General features: G+C 40.0%; 1 protein-coding gene across 3 annotated transcripts in view; it reads right to left on the minus strand.

Moving 5' to 3' along the window:
- The window catches only part of DAAM1 (dishevelled associated activator of morphogenesis 1), a 182864-nt gene that overhangs the window by 65454 nt on the left and 100639 nt on the right, over positions 1-16771 (minus strand). For all 3 annotated transcript variants that reach the window (XM_010376028.2, XM_030930783.1, XM_030930784.1), the window contains exon 3: positions 15738-15827. In XM_010376028.2, the coding sequence (XP_010374330.1) occupies positions 15738-15827 (90 nt within the window). The remainder of the gene's footprint in view (positions 1-15737; positions 15828-16771) is intronic.

The following is a 16771-nucleotide window of genomic DNA, read 5'->3' on the forward strand; positions in this document are numbered from 1 at the left end:
GGCTTTCCTTGTGAGTGATCCCTGAGACAGACTTAGCAGTTCCTAGACTTACACATTTCTGAACTTTAGAGTTGAGAGGTTCTGAGAAGATCCCAAGTTGACTCCGACAATAGGTTCTAAGTCTTTGCAAGTATAGCTGCAAAAAAGTATGCCTATTTAAATACTTCACTCTCTCATCATGTTAAACAAAACAAAAAACAAAAAACAGTCAAGTGTTCGTTAACTCTCCTGCCTTTTTACTAAGCCCTGGTTTTGACCAATGCATCTTCTAACTTCAAAGTAAAGATACAGTGCCAGCATTCCTGAACTCCCCTGGGAAAAATCCTTTGAGACATTTCCCTGATAGCACAAAATGTCACATTAATATTTTCCATATATCACAAACTTTATTTACACTGGTAAAAATCATCGGAGTTTCTGAATGGCCTGAATGAAATAGCACATAGCTATTATTTTTGTTCCCCCCAAAATCACACACCCAGAAAAGCAAGAGAAGAGTGCCACTTTACAGAGACCTAGTCACCCTGTGGGGAAAAGCAGCAAACAGAAGAGCAACAATATCACCACATTTCTGTAAGAGTTCAGGAGCCCTCTGCTCCAACACCTTCTTTCCTGAACAAGCCTCAGCTGACTTTACAAGGAGTTGTGGGGTGGTTAGAGGGGATGTGGGGGAATACATTTTATGTGCACCTGGTATATCTAAGAAAGCAGCCACAAGCGTTACCTAGAACTAAGAACTGAGATTTTACAGTCCACTTCCCAAACTATGAGACACTTACTTTATTTATTTTAACAAGTCATTACTTTGGCAAAGCACTTCACAGCATGGCATATGACTGAAGCCTAAAATTCTCAAGCAGTACAACTCCAACATCTGAAACCAATTTGTATGACAACTCCCCTTCAGTTTCATGGCAAAGAAAAAGAAATATTCTCCAATTATTATTTTCAGAAATGATACAACCCCACATTTCCCTGCAGGCAGGCACTGTGCCTATGACACAACAGTGTGCAATGACATAAAACAAATTATTTCTACATAGCTTGTTAAGAGCCAAATCTTTGATCCACATGTGTCACCATGGAGTGCTATGGACCCAGGTACAATGTGGTCCAGTTGGTTTGTAAATTAACGTATTTGGACACACACTGCTAAACCCTTATGTAGTGTGCAAATTCAATCAGTGGTGTCAATGGCCTTTGCTGCCTCACATCTTGCTACCACATTTGTAGCTACCAAACCCACCTTTCAGAATGTCATAAAGCAGGTTTTGATGTTCTGGAACCAGCCCATGGGAAAACAATCAAAGTGTGTTTATGATTTGCAAAATAATGTTTAACACAAGGCTATAACAAGAGAGGACCCTTTGGAAAAGAGTAATTAAGCTAAAAGGAGAATCGGGGTTAACAGTAAGCACATAAGGGCATATTCCATTCAGGGATGCATCCTCAGAATGAGAAAAAAGTGCTGATGCAAACCCCGAGGACAGTCAGAACTGTATTTCTAATTTTAGACCATTGTAAACTCTACAATGTACTCCTGAATTAATGACAGCATTTGTGGCAAAAGAAAGAAAGAAAAGCACTAGTTAGAAGATACCACTGTATCATAAACATCTCAATATGGAGACATAGGGAAGTACCTCTTAGAAACTGAGAAAACAAAATGCTTTTCCTTATGTATGGGGACAAATAAAAGGATACTGCACAAGTCAATGTTGCTCTGTACCACACTGAAGAATAACAGAATTTAAGACTGTAACTTAAGGGTGGTTATTCTTGGTAGACTCTACTGTAACCATTTCTAGTGCCACAAGTTACCAGGTTCCTAAAGTATAAGGAGTTTTGAGAATCCCAAATTATTAGTTGCACATTCTAATATACAAGAAGCTCAAAGCTTCTCCCTACTCTACAAAGAGGAGGAATTCTGAAATGCATCAAGAATGAAATGATTCAATAGTATTTGGCGTGCTGGAGCTATTAGTGAAAAAATAAATATATATAGGAAAGACACAGGAAAAGTGTTTTTGTTCCTCTTTGATATACCTTCTAAAGGGGCTATTTCTTTCCATATTGATGTCTTTCATAATCCTATCTCCTAGAGTTGGAGTTGGTGAAGTCAGGCAGAACTTGGGGCAGTCTTTCTGTGAAAGTATGGGCCATACCACTTGGAGAGTCAGCCGAGAACCAGAGGGAAGCTCAAAGGAAAGAATATGCTACTTGAATCTGATTATAATCTAGTGGCAAGAGGAGCTTTCAAGGACAAGGATAGCAAATATTTCCCACATAAGCCACATTCTCCACCATCTGTCATGGCAGATGCTGCTATTTATCTTATTTTATTTTATTTTAGAGACACAGTTTCACTCTGTCACCTGGGCTGGAGTACAGTGGTGCAATTTTGGCTCACTTCAACCTCCTCCGCCTCCTGGGTTCAAGCAATTCTCGTGCCTCAGCCTCACGAGTAGCTGGGATTACAGGCACACGCCACCATGCCCAGCTAATTTTTGTATTTTTAGTAGAGATGGGGTTTTCGCCATGCTGGCCAGGCTGGTTTCGAACTCCTGACCTCAACTGATCTACCTGCCTCAGCCTCCCAAAGTGCTGGGATTACAGACGTGAGCCATCACACCTGGCCGTATTCTTACTGAGATCATTCACAACCTCTGGATGTTTCCCAAAGTGCTCCGGGAATCCACCCCCAGTTGGTCAGAGCTAGCAATCAAAATAAACCTTTATGCCAGCTTTGCTTGAGGTTATTGGTACTCCATTGCTAACCAGGGCAGGAAGCCACAGTTCTAAGGAATGCTGTAACAAAAGGTGTGCATCAATCTAGCACATCTACTGTGCTGTATGTCCCTCGAGGGACCACTGGGCTGGTGGTAACCAGAATGAACAGCTACTTGTGGATTCTCAGACGTGAGATATACATCAGAGACTATTTACTCAGATGACTGAAACTATTTGCTCAGACTCTCTAAAGAAACTCATTCTGAGTTCCACAGGACACTACAGGAGTTCATTTTCATGCCTAGTGAAAATTCTGCACTTGCAGATTGAAGAATTTTGGAAATAAAATGGAGCTATGCCCTTGTTCCTCAACACGCACAGGCAAGGTGTTCAAAGGGCCTTGCACAGTCACATTTAGAATTTTGGTTCCACCAGAGCACTATTGATAAGCATTCTGTGACAACCATGGATGGCTCCAAGACAGTCACAGACTCCAACCTCAGCAACTGACACACAGCCAAATTTGTCCTGCACCAGCTGTTAAAAGGAACTTGCTTAAGAATAACTTAGGGGCTGGCTGGGCATGGTGGCTCACACCTGTAGTCCTAGCACTTTGGGAGGCCAAGGTGGGTGGATCACCTGAGGTCAGGAGTTTGAGACCAGCCTGACCAACATGGTGAAACCCCATATCTACCAAAAATACAAAAATTTGCCAGGCATGGTGGTGGACACCTGTAATCTCAACTACTCAGGAGGCTGAGGCAGGATAATTACATGAACCCAGAAGGTGAAGTTTCCAGTGAGCCGAGATTACGCCATTGCACTCCAGCATGGGTGACAGAGTGAGACTCCATCTCAAAAAATAAAAGAAAAAAGAAAAAAGAATAACCTGGGGGCCAAAGATTGCTGTTCTGTGGCAGTCAAGAACCACTGTCCTCCAGGACTACCATTCAGAGCTTATGTTCCAAGTCTCCTCTAGGACTTGGAGCCAAGACAGGAGCATTCTTCCCACTGTGTAATACCAATGAGGGCATGAGTGACAAGCCCTGAGTGAATGCTGAGGGAGTGGCTTCTCTAGCCCCCACCTGAGAGGGAAAAAGAGAGCTCCACAGGACAAACTACCCTCACGCTCTCCATGACTCCCCATTAATTGGGTTGTCCAACCAATCTGTCTTACTTTTTCTCAGCTGTATATTGCTAACTTATTTTTGTTATGGTTGGACTACAAGTGAATACAAACACAAGGACATTCTCTTCCATTCTCTTCCAGCCTGGTGTTCCTCAGTTACAGGGAATGCAAGACCTTGAGTGAAGGGTTGTTACTCACTAAAGAAATACAAGTTTGGGTTAACTAAAGTGCTTGGATATTTTGGAATTGTTTCAAATTTTGGATTTTTTTCTTTCAGATTTTGGAGTATTTGTAGTATACCTACCTGTTCATCTTTCCTAATCCAAAAATCTGAAAATCTTAAATCCAAAATGCTCCAATGAGTATTTCTTTCGAGAGTCATGTTGGCACTCTCTTTAAAAGTTTTAGATTTTAAAGTTTCAGATATGGGATACTCAACCTGTAGTAGAAAGCACAAGGAGACATGGATCCACAAAGCAGACACATTTTTCACTGGTTTTACAATTCCGTGAAGAACAAAGTATTTACAGGCTAAGGAATCAACAACCCCCAAATCCACAAATTGACTTGTCTGTAGAAATGAGCTCAAAATTTAGGAATGGGGGATAGACAGCAAGTTAGACCTCTCAACTTCTGAATATCCAAAGGAATCAAGGAAGAGGAGTCTCAACTTCTGAATATCCAAAGGAATCAAGGAAGAGGAGAGAGTCTCAAAATTTTTATAAAGAAATGCTCAAGATAAAGTTGCTCTGGCTAGAGGAAGAAGGGGCTGATTGCGTGAGTTCAGCAACAGTCCATCTGCTTGCTTGTACAGATGTGCTGATTCTGCACCTGCACTTTAGTCACCAACCAGGGAAGTGGCAAATGCCTCAGAGGAACTTCCTGTGTTCAGTGATGGCAAGTTTCAGTCAAGAGCTTGCTAAAGATGGAAACACAATTTGCCTGGTCTGGAAATCAGGGTGCAAAGAGGTCTAGATGAAAGGAAGAGTAAACTGTACACAGAACAAACCAAATAAATATTGAGCAAATTGTTCATCTGAACAATATGAACAATATGAATATTTGAACAATATGAACAATTCACTCAATATTTATTTGGTTTGCTCTGTGTAGGGTTCACTCGTCTAGACCTCAATATACTTGTAATATTTTGTACTTTTGTATGGCTTTGTATGTATTTGAATAGAATACTTTTCATTTTCTAAACCTTGAGTTTTTGTTTTTAATGAGCACTTTATATTACAGTAATTTTTACATCAATTTGATTTGTGAGACTTATGGGGAAAAACTGAAAAACTTTAATGACAGTTTCTTATACTGGAAACATTTAAACTTTTATAAAATGATTGATCAGAGCAATGAGATATTAGTTTCCTTCCCTCAGACAGTATCAACTCTTCACATGGCTGACAACTAATTCACTGCAGGTTTAAGTTATAGCTATTTTGAAGAGCAATTAAAGGTGAAAATGTTCATATCAAACAACTCAGTAACTACATGTTTAGGTGTCTATTCTAGATAAACTCTTGAACATATGCACAAACATGTTCATCACAGTATTTTTTGAACAGCAAGAAAAACTGAAAACAAGCATGGTCTAATGGGGATAAAAATAATTAAACTGTGGCATGTTCATAAAATGGAATACTATACAGCAGTTATAACGGAGAAATAGCATATATTGTTTAGGAATAAATGCACATGGAGTTAGGCTATAAATATATGGATAAGTAAAAGACAGAAACAAAAACCACCTTCAGAAGAGCAGTCACCTTTGGGCTTCAACTATATTTATGTTTTATTTCTTTTTTAAAAAAAATCTGAGGTGAATACGGTAAAATGTTATTAGCATTTGTTAAATATGGGTATTTATTATATTCTGTACTTTTTTGTACATTTAACGTTTTCACAATAAAAATTTAATAAACAGAAAGCAATAGTTTATCTCATGAATTGAGAGGAAAATTATCAGAGGTTAGTTTTTTCTTTTAGAAATTTTCAGAGTGTCAATTTATTGGAACCTAGAATAGTTGCTCTGGTAATTAGGTTTAAGACTTCTAATAATAACATTATCTCCAAATGTGCTGAAACGTTATTTTATTATCTTCCCGACACTGAAGTTTTGTTTTGCTCACTTCAGAAATAACACAGCTAGAATGCACTATTGAATTACAATGCTGCAACTTTGAGCAAATTTCATGGCTTAACAGGGTATTTGTAAATCTGGCTCACTCCAACCTAATAACTTATTTGTAAAAATTGGCTTACTTAATGAAATATTTTTGTGTAGGGTCCTATAAACGGATTTTCCCCCATTGCAAACAACAGCAGCAGCAATGTTTTCATCAAAAAATACTTTTATTTCAAAACTGAAGATATTCATCAACCACCTACCTTTTCTAGACAGCAGAGTGGAATTTAAATTTTATTTAAAAAGTAGCCAAACTCACACATACCCACTTTCCAGACTTGACTTCAGTTGGTGTTGACAACTGCCTGCCAAGCAAACCCACTCATGTGAGCTCCTCCATGGGCTACACCTGGTCAGCAGCATGCTGAAGGACTGTGGAGGGCACGTGGCTAAGAGGAAAAAAAATTCAGTGCAGGCTGACTTTCTCTGGACCGGAGACTTCCCTAACATAAATAAGGGTGTTCCTTAATTCTGGAAATCAGGTCCAGGGTCCCACCCAAAAGCCAACGGACTACATTTTGTTCACCACTGCCCTACAACTTTTGCCAAATGAGTCCTCCGTTTACCAACTTCTGGTGCTGAGCATAGTGACTTTCTCGGTCTCTTCCCTTATCTATAATAGAACCTCCTAATTTACTATTTCTGCCTCTGAAATATCCTGCAGTTTAACACTTGAAATTATCACTATTGTTCTGAGAAAACCAGACATCAACATCACTCAAGAAAATGGAAATTAATCCCAGGTCAGCATATGGGTGAATAAGCAGAAACTCAGTTCATACTACTATTACAAGCATAGTCATCACTGTTACCATTGACTGTGACAATAGCTAATGTTACCATGCCTCCAAGCTCTCTGATAAGTACTAAATCATATTATCTCATTTAATTTTCACTACAACCACATAAAGTTAATCTCATTTTACAGAAGAGTGAGAAATTAGAGAGGTTAACATGCCCCAGGTCATGCAACTAGTAAATGGATATATCCTCCCTTCTAAGATTACTTTTTAGATGGCTTTTAACTATGTAAAGTATTTATTTGGCTTCTATTTATCTTAGAAAAAATTGTATTACACATACATCATACTATAGTTTGGCACAATTATGAGGGACAAATGTAATTCAGGAAAGCTACATGAAGATCCCTGGATTGAAAGGCTTTTGGAGAAGATCCATCCCCAGAGAGGACGCTACAGAACCAGAATGTTATACCCCAACAGATGGCTCCAAAAGTTTGTCCACAATTTTGCAGATTTATTCAATTCTCCATGCACCAAAGAGAAAAGACAACTAATCTTTTGGTTCAGCCTATGAGTACATTCACTTACTGCTGCTTTGTTAAGGAGAATGAGCATCTACTGAGAAGCAACATTTATGAAAATGCACACACTGTGAGCACAGGACCATTCTGGATACACAAGGCAGGGGTGGTTGTAGGGACACAGCTGGAATGACACAAGTGGTAAAGCTGACAGGAAAACAAAAATAATACCCAACACTGGTATCATTAAACAAAGGAATTAGAGGAAGGAGGCAAATAAATATTCAAAAACCAATTGCCTTTTGTTAGACTATAACTTTTTACTCTTTTGACTGTCAGAGGCAAAGAATCTTTGAACAGTATTTCACACTTCATATCTAAAATTTGGTGTTCATTTTAATAGTGCTGACTTCTGCAATAAAGAGGGAATAAAGAAAGGAAATGGGTCACTAGCTTTGAGATTATAGCACTTAGGAATGCAAGGGCAATGAGAAACATGGCCTCAATGGGTTTCTGGGCAGAAAACCGAGGGCATCTCACCAGGACCACATCACTACGTTTTCAGAGTCACTGCCTAAATAGGTAAATGGTGCTAAAAAACTGCGTGGTTTATGGATTAATCTTTGTTTTACTCTCTCTGGGGAAGAGCAAAAAGTGAAAGACAATGAGAGAGAGAGATTGAACTGGACAAAGAAAAAATATGCCAACAATGTCTTGACAACACAAGCATTGGCTGCATTTTAAATATTTATTTTTTCCTCCTAATTTTAATGGAAATATGTGGTGGCTTTGTAAGGTTCAAGCTGGCTAAGCTGAACCACATCCATTGAGACAGAGAGAAACAGACCACGTCCCAGTGGTCCTGCTTCTCTGGCTAAAACCTAATATAAAATACGTTGCATGCATTTTTAAACAGAGCAATTTTATTTTTTGCAACCAGGAAAAACTACTTTAAGGTAAGAGGGAGAATAATATGCTTCATAAAATTTGGAATCACCCACAATCTAAGCTCACAATTATTTTTCTGTCCACCTACCTCTTTATATACACTTTGGCAGACATTTGATTATACTAATTACAAAGTTTTACACATTAGTCCCCCCTTATCTGCGGGGGGACACATTCTAAGACCCCCAGTAGATGCCTGAAACTTCATATTGGATAGTGCTGAACCCTATATACACTTTTTTCCATACATACATACCTATGATAAAGCTTAATTTGTAAATTAGGCACAGTAAGAGATGATCAAGAATAATAATAAAAGAGAACAACAATGACAATAGACTGTAACAAAAGTTATGTGAGTGTGGTCTCCCTTTCTCTTTGTCAAAATATCTTACTGTCCTGTAGTCACCTATTTTTGGACTTCAGTTGATTGCAGGTAAGTGAAACTGTGGAAAGCAAAACCACGGATGGGAGGGGATGAGACTACTGTATCTTTTTAAAAATCTTGCCATTACACACTGAGCAGATTCCCACGTCATTAAAATTTCTTTAGAAACATGACTTTTCACTGGCTACAAGATGCTCTGCTGTCTGCATGCATAGTATGACTATGGCTATAGTGTAGCTATACTTCTCTAAGTTGCTTACAGTCATTGGCTTTTAGAGACAACATTGCCAAAAACTTTCTCACACATAATTCCTTTTCTGCATCTCCTATCACTTTCTAGAAGAGGAATGTTCCAAGCTCTGGACACACATTACCAAATGGCTTTGGCCAACATCTGCAGTCCAATGTTCAAAATGTTGGTCAACCAGTATAACAAGGGGATCCATGAATAATAAGACCAGTGATGCTGTGTGGGAACAGGGCAGCAAAGTTCCTGGCTGTGCCATGCTGGGAGTTAGCCCTTCAGTCCTTAGAATCCTAGGGGAAGACTGGTGGGCCCTTGGGAGAAGGGCCAGATTGGCAAGGTGGTTTTTACTGGGAGGGCTTGGGGCAGCTCCTGTTGACCAAGTGGAATTTGGTAATATTTTGACCAATAATACAGTTCCACTGGAGCATATCCACTGAACCAGTAGATGGAGTTTCCATCTGACTCTCTCTTTCTCAGAATAAACAAGCTTCAATTATTTTAGTCTTCCCCTGCACTGACTTCATTGTTCAAAAGTTCAAGCCTTTTACAGATTTCCTAACAGGCTCTACAAATTGTGTTTAGTAAATATTAGATTCGGTCAACAGTCCAAACTTGACCTTTGAAGCAATGGCAAATGGGACAGAGAACAAGATAGAAATCAAAAGGGAAAGTGTACAGTACATGTGAACACAGCTCAAATGGTGAAAAAGGAGCCGGTTTCTAGATGATGGGATCAAAGCACAACATCAGCTCTCACTGCTGTTAACCAATGGTGGGTCAAAGTGGTCACGGAATGGTTGTCTTGGTCACACATACCCCTAGAGGTTGGTTTCTCCTTCCTCTGTGCCCCAGAGCCTGTCTGCTTACCCTTTTATGGAGCTTATGACAACACTTTATTAATAATTTGATTCTATCTGCTTCTTCTACCAAGACCATCCACTCCAAGAAATTTGGCTTATTTTTTTTTAATCATCCTCAGAATCTAGCCAAGAATCTAGATTCTCTGTCTAGTTTTCTCTGCCCCAGAAAAGATACTCAATACACATCAAACAAATCACACACTAACTTGCCTTACCCTTTACCAACTGCATTGCTTCGGTGAGTAAAACACCAGATACTCGAAACTTGTTATTTCTTACTGTTTCCATCTGGGCTTATACACAAATCCTCATCTCTCTATGCCAGGGACTACATAGATAAGACAGAGAATTTCAGAGCCTGCAGCGTCTAGAATGCTGGTTGTCCTGCAGCTACTGTGCTTCCCTTATATAGTCTTTAGAGAGGTAGGGAGGAAAGGCAGACAAATTTCTTTCTAATCATTGCTACTTCTGCCACTTTCTATAAGTTCTTATCACGTAAGAGTACAAATGCCAGTTTGAACCCATCACTGGAGTTAAAAACTCAATTGCAGAAGACCAAACCAGGTACTTCTGAATAAGTCTAGTAATATTGTCACTGAAGTCTAGTTTTTTCCCTTTTACTGGTTCCCTCTCCCAAATCTTAACACCTAGCAAAGTGGGCACCTGGAAATCCAATGCTCACTCTACTGTATATTTAATCAACCACAGTAAAAGAAAGAAGAGGACATCTAACTTATCTTCCCTCTCACATCTTTAGGCCCAGTGCCCAGCCATTGCCTCCCTTCCCCGTTTACCCCTTTTCTCATTAGGATATTGGAAAGAACTAGAAGACCAATGTCTCATCTCATCTCCTCATTTTCCAGCTACTTTGTGTAGAAAATGGATGGTTTCTTTTGTCTTTAATTCCACTACTTTAACATATGTTTCTTTAAATCTGTGTAAATCTGTGTTTTGATCAAGCTACTGCCTCTCTAGCACTGCAAACACAGGAGGGCTTCAGCTCTCCAGGAACTGAAAGAACTGCATCCCAAAGGCCACACACAATACAACTTTAATCTTTTTGTGCATGTGGTGAACGAATTCCTTTTTGTGGGTAAGAGTCAGGAATTGATCCAGTCAGGGTATACAAACCAAATTAAGGAATAAATGAAAAGTACTAGCTGAACTTTCAGCTAGTACTTTCCCTAGATGTCTTCAGTATGTACCTAGCACCAGATCAACAGTTTGCAGAAATCACGATAGCTGAGCTGCAGCCAGGATAGGCAAGATTACTGAATGATTTAATTAGGCTAGAATCAAACACACACTCGGCAGCAGAGTAAAAATTCACCTTCCCCAAAGTAGACCTCAAAACATACAGAAATGTAGTATGAACAATCTAATACCATTTACTTAGGCCTTGGCTTTAGAGATCAGAAACAAAGCAGGAAAAATTAGGCACAATCATCAAATCCTGATCTTTGCCTCAAATATCTGCTGTCATCACAGTTAGCAGTGTCTACATCCCCATTTACTTACTTGGCAAACTCTGAAGCCCAAGAAGGGGTACAAGTATTTTCTGGATACTAATAAGGACTGGTTAAGTGATACAGCTTGTACATTTGCTTCTGGGCAGAACAGCAATTAAAGATGATTTCTTCCTGTGCTGATAAGATTGCTGTCAGCATAATACATGTATACACCCACTTTATTTTCTCCTCTCTGAAGACTTATTCCTTACTGTTCCCAGGATTTAAAAATCATGTTAACAATAAGCAAATACAGCATGGCCAGATGCCTTTTGTGGTCAGATGGTTCATTGTTTAAAAAGCTTCAGTTTAAAATCCAAAAGATTGTTAACAGATGCAGTTTCTGGCTAGAGACCGGGAAAAACCTCATTTAAACAAAAGAGTATGTTGTGATTGGAACTAAAAAGGGAATTACCTTTAAAGATAAGAAACACAAACATTTCCTATTTGAAAATACCCCATCCCAACTAACAGAACCCTTTTTGGACCTTTCATGAAAGTTAAAAAAAAAAAAAATAATAAAAATAAAGACAGTGGATTTGAGTCTATGACAAAGCAAAGATGACGAACCAGTTGCGGTACGTTTTAGATTTAGATTTGTTTGGACTTTCAACAAGGCCTCAACATCCATCTCTTATGCTCCCCCCCGATTACTCAATTAGACAAAATTCCAATTAACTTCTTTTGCATCACTTTAGTCTGAGAAATATTTTCTGCTTTGATTTTGGCTCTGGAAATAGGTTTTCAACCAGAGATATAGAGAAGTTTCATAAATGAACACTGAGCTTGATAAGCAGATAGCTGCTGCCGGGACTCAAGTCACTGTTGGACAGGGAAACAGACACTTGGCTGAGCCAAAGTTGGCCCTGTCTTTAGGTCCCAGGCTCATTGGCCTTCACAATTTCTGTTCATTTTTACATGGAAAGTTTGCTTTTCACCAACTCACGCCATCTGTTTCAGTTGGCTTCAGAGGCCCCTTACTCTATGACTTTACTATGTGTGAGAATGTCTGTAATGCCCTGTGTTCTAATCTTGAAAGATGGGAAATGTGACAGAGCCCCGGGAGTGTAGCTTTCCTCCAGTCTGAGAAATGGATGTGGCTTGGCTTGCTGGTGATAAGCCTGATTTGAAAAGGCTATGCGAGAGATGTTCCAAGGAAAATAATCTGTTCTTAATATTAAGGATGGCCACCACGGGGCTCCATTCTGAGAATGGGCAACCTGTCCTTCAGGAAATTACATTCTCTGAAGAGAGGTAAACATAATATCCTTCTCCTGGTTCAGTTTTCGTGTTCTCATATTCATTGTGTATTTCCCAATTTATTGCAGTGCCCAAAAAGTTCAGTTTCAGACCAAAGGCACAGTAGAGTTTTAACAGTGTTAGAAGCTGAAATTAAGAAAATCTTTGGTCAAGCAATGCTAGCATCCATTTTAAAGTGAGGCAAATCTAGAACCCATGGGATTCCCTAAAGAGTTAAAATGGCTTTCCCACTGATTGCTAAGTCATATAAGGAAGCCAAGCTGTTGGAATGAAGCTAGTAGAAGTGCATTCTCAAAGGTTTGTGCAATCCAGCCAGGTACTAATAAGAAAGGCCCATCAGTCAAAAAGTGGGATTCTGAGGCCAGTGGCCACATCCATATCCCATCCTCCTACAAGAAGCAAACCCCTCATCATGCACACTTCAGATGAGATTTTCAAGGGGATTCGATAGGTGTGGAAATTGAAAAATGAGCAGCAGCTGCAAGCCTGAGGTCATTACAATTCTCCAGGGTTTGCCTTTTCTAATCTAAGGGGCAGTAGTTTCCATGATTAACCTTCTATTGCTGTCAAGGGTGTAATAAAATCTGGGAAAGAAGAAAACTTTCCCCTCGGTAAGCTGCTCCCATTTTCCTGCCCTTTTCTTTCCTCTAGTGAACATTCTCAATCCCTCCTTTGTATTGTTTCCTAATTTTCAGAAAAAATCTACACTAGAATGAGCCAAAACAGACAATGTCCTCTGTGTATACCCGCAACTTGAGGATTTATCTTTCTCAGTTCTAGCAGCAGGTTATTTATTTATTTATTTTTTATTATACTTTAAGTTCTAGGGTACATGTGCACAACGTGCAGGTTTGTTACATATGTACACATGTGCCATGTTGGTGTGCTGCACACATCAACTCGTCATTTACATCAGGTATATCTCCTAATGCTATCCCTCCCCTCCTCCCCCCACCCCACGACAGGCCCCGGTGTGTGATGTTCCCCTTCCTGTGTCCAAGTGTTCTCACTGTTCAATTCCCACCTATGAGTGAGAATATGCGGTGTTTGGTTTTTCGCCCTGGCGATAGTTTGCTGAGAATGATGGTTTCCAGCTTCATCCATGTCCCTACACCAGTTAGAATGGCAATCATTAAAAAGTCAGGAAACAACAGGTGCTGGAGAGGATATGAAGAAATAGGAACACTTTCACACTGTTGGTGGGACTGTAAACTAGTTCAACCATTGTGGAAAACAGTATGGCGATTCCTCAAGGATCTAGAACTAGAAATATCATTTGACCTAGCCATCCCATCACTGGGTATATAGCCAAAGGATTATAAATCATGCTGCTATAAAGACACATGCACATGTATGCTTACTGCGGCACTATTCACAATAGCAAAGACTTGGAACCAACCCAAATCTCCATCAATGACAGACTGGATGAAGAAAATGTGGCACATACACACCACGGAATAGCAGCAGGTTTTTAAGATGGCAGTGCGAAAAGTTCCCTTGTTTCCAAAGGCTATATAATACCAGTTTCAGAACTGAGCACATTTTATTCCATTTTAAAATTCTTTCTCAGTGTATTATATTTGTTTCTTGAGCCATGACAATCAGTTCAATAAAAAAGAGGTTTTCTAGTTGTTTCAATGTATACAAAGAGAAACAGCAGAAGAGGAGAGGAAGACATTTATTTCACAATGATATTTTACTGGTTACTACTGGATTAAGAATTCTTAAGGCTTCAGTTTGGAAATAACCTGATAGAGGCTCAGAGATCACACTGAGGGGTTATGGCTGACCACATTTCTCAGAAAAGGCCACCAGAACTGAATCTGACACCCAGGTCTACCAATTACAATTGCTCAGGTGGAAAATTAACGTGCTTTAAATTTTTTGACAGTATTCAGTATAACTAATGACAATGCAGTGGTTCAGTCATCATGCATTCATTTCAAAGTGTCAGATGCTGGAGTTACAAAGATGGATAAGACATGGTGCCTTTTCATCAGACGCATAAAGTCAGGTGGAGAGCCACTCACATAGGCTCACTGCTAGAGAGAGAATCCCTTTATTGAGTAATGTAAGATGCTCCCAGGAGAGTGGCACAGGGCAATTACACAAGGTAGCAAAGGGGGCAGGCGTGCTGATAGATGCCACATGGGAAAATGGAGGTCCCAAGCTGCAGATTGGTTTCACCTAGTGAAAGGTTTCCCTCATAGTGGTGTCTTGAAAAAATACTGGATTATTGTATAGTTTGTTCCTGTTCCCCTGGGTCGGGAGTGAGTCATCAAAGTGTCCAATGCCTGTTGGAGAGTTAGGTGCTAGCCCTGCCCTTCCCACTACCCTATCCTGGTTTAAGTCTCTGCTGGAACAGAAGGGAAAATGGCAAAAGGTGGCCATGAACAGAATTAGTCCCAAAAATGGGTGTAGGGATATCCTCAGAATCTGCTACAGGGTTTAAAAGATGGCAAAGTGCACTCTATTTCAGGAGATACAGTCACCATGGAGTGATGCCTGGTGCCACAGACACTATGGAATTAAGAAGAGTTTTGCTATTCACTGTCCCCTATATCCATTCTCCCCATCTCTTGAGGTAATAGAACCCCCAGATCTTAAATGAGAAGTGACTGCCCAGAATAAAGACTTTGGTCCTTTCCGTGGATGTGGCCATGCAACTAGCAATGGGATACGAGAGGGAGTTAGGCGTATAACTCCAGGAATGTGTCCCTCAAAGTGGGAGCGGGGGAGCCTGTGTCTCCTTTCCTTTCTTCCATCATTGGTTTGGAACATGAATGGGCTGGAGAGTCACCTTGGCGCGTGGGATGGGGCCACACCAGAGAGATGATGAAATGGAAAGTTGTCAGAAGGTGGTTGTAGAGGGCTGTGACCCCCATAACTGGTCCTAGACCACCTGTATACAGACTGCTGTGTTAACAGCAGGGGTGGGGGGAATTTGTCTTGTGTAAGGAAACATTATTTTGGGTCTCAGTTACACCTGACTATGAATGATGGTTACAGGTGGAAAAGAGCCCAATGAAGTGTTGACAAAAACAATATGCAGAGAATTGACACTGGCTACATGTAGCACCATAGCCACAACACAACACATTCAATCTGGTTTTCACATTACAAAGAGCTGTCCAATTCTAGTGGTGAAATGGAAAAGCAAATGGAATCAATGATTATTTTCCAATTAACCATAATCACAATGAAAATCTTACCTTTTTCTTGCTACAGTATATTTGCCATTTTTTCTCAGCTGGAAGTGCAAACATGGCTTCTCTGTGTTTGTCTGTGAGGTCCAGTTCATCCTGAGAAGAAAGAAAATAATTAGTGTTTCATAGGTTAAACGTTATTCCTGTAGGGAACGTTATCAGTATCATCAAAGAAGAAAAAAAACCGAAAACACCAACACATATTTAAATGAACTTGAAAAAGATCAAGAAGCTAAGTTAGGTATGTTTTTTCATCATGAAGAAAGCATGTCCCTGGCTGGGGGCTAGGCATGGGGCACAGCAAGAGGGATAAGGCACAGCCCTACAGTCACCAAAGGTCAGGGGAGAGTGGACCAAGCATGGGCAGAATTATCCTGAGCTACTGTCTACTGTTGACTATGGTCCATTGAGCAACAAAAGGTGTCAAACTTCAGGAGTTTAGAAATATTGGTCACGTTAAAGATGAGGGTTTGCTGGGATGGACTCACAAACACTAACAGGCTGGGCCCTGAAGGACTTGGACATGAGGAGGGGAGAAACAGACAAAGGCTGGGTGTGGTGACAGACAGTTGTGTATGTGGGACAATGGTCAGCTTAACGGAAGTACTGGGTTTCTGCAAAGGATCATCAGTTTAAAGGTTGGAGAGGTAGGGAGTGAATAGCGGAAAGCTTTAAATGCCAGACTAAGGAGGTTATTTTCTTGAATGAATCGAGACAATGAAGTTTTGGGCAAGGTAGTGACTCCCTCATTGCATAAACACCAACTGATATTTACTCAGTACACTATGTGCAGGCATGTTCTCATTTACTATAGCTCTCACAACAACCCCAAGTGGTCCACTCATTGCTACATCCACACTGATATAGCTTGCAAAAGTTTAGGCTGAAGATTGGCCACACCAGTTATTCAAGACTGCACACCTAGCAAATAGTGGAGTTGTGTTTTAAGCTTAGAATTGTTTAACTCCAGAGTCCAGATGTTTAGCCTTTCAGATCAGTGTTTGGAAACATTAACTTTATAGTTATGTACTACTTAGACT

This window comes from Rhinopithecus roxellana, chromosome 5 (assembly GCF_007565055.1).
Source record: "Rhinopithecus roxellana isolate Shanxi Qingling chromosome 5, ASM756505v1, whole genome shotgun sequence".
NCBI lineage: Eukaryota > Metazoa > Chordata > Mammalia > Primates > Cercopithecidae > Rhinopithecus > Rhinopithecus roxellana.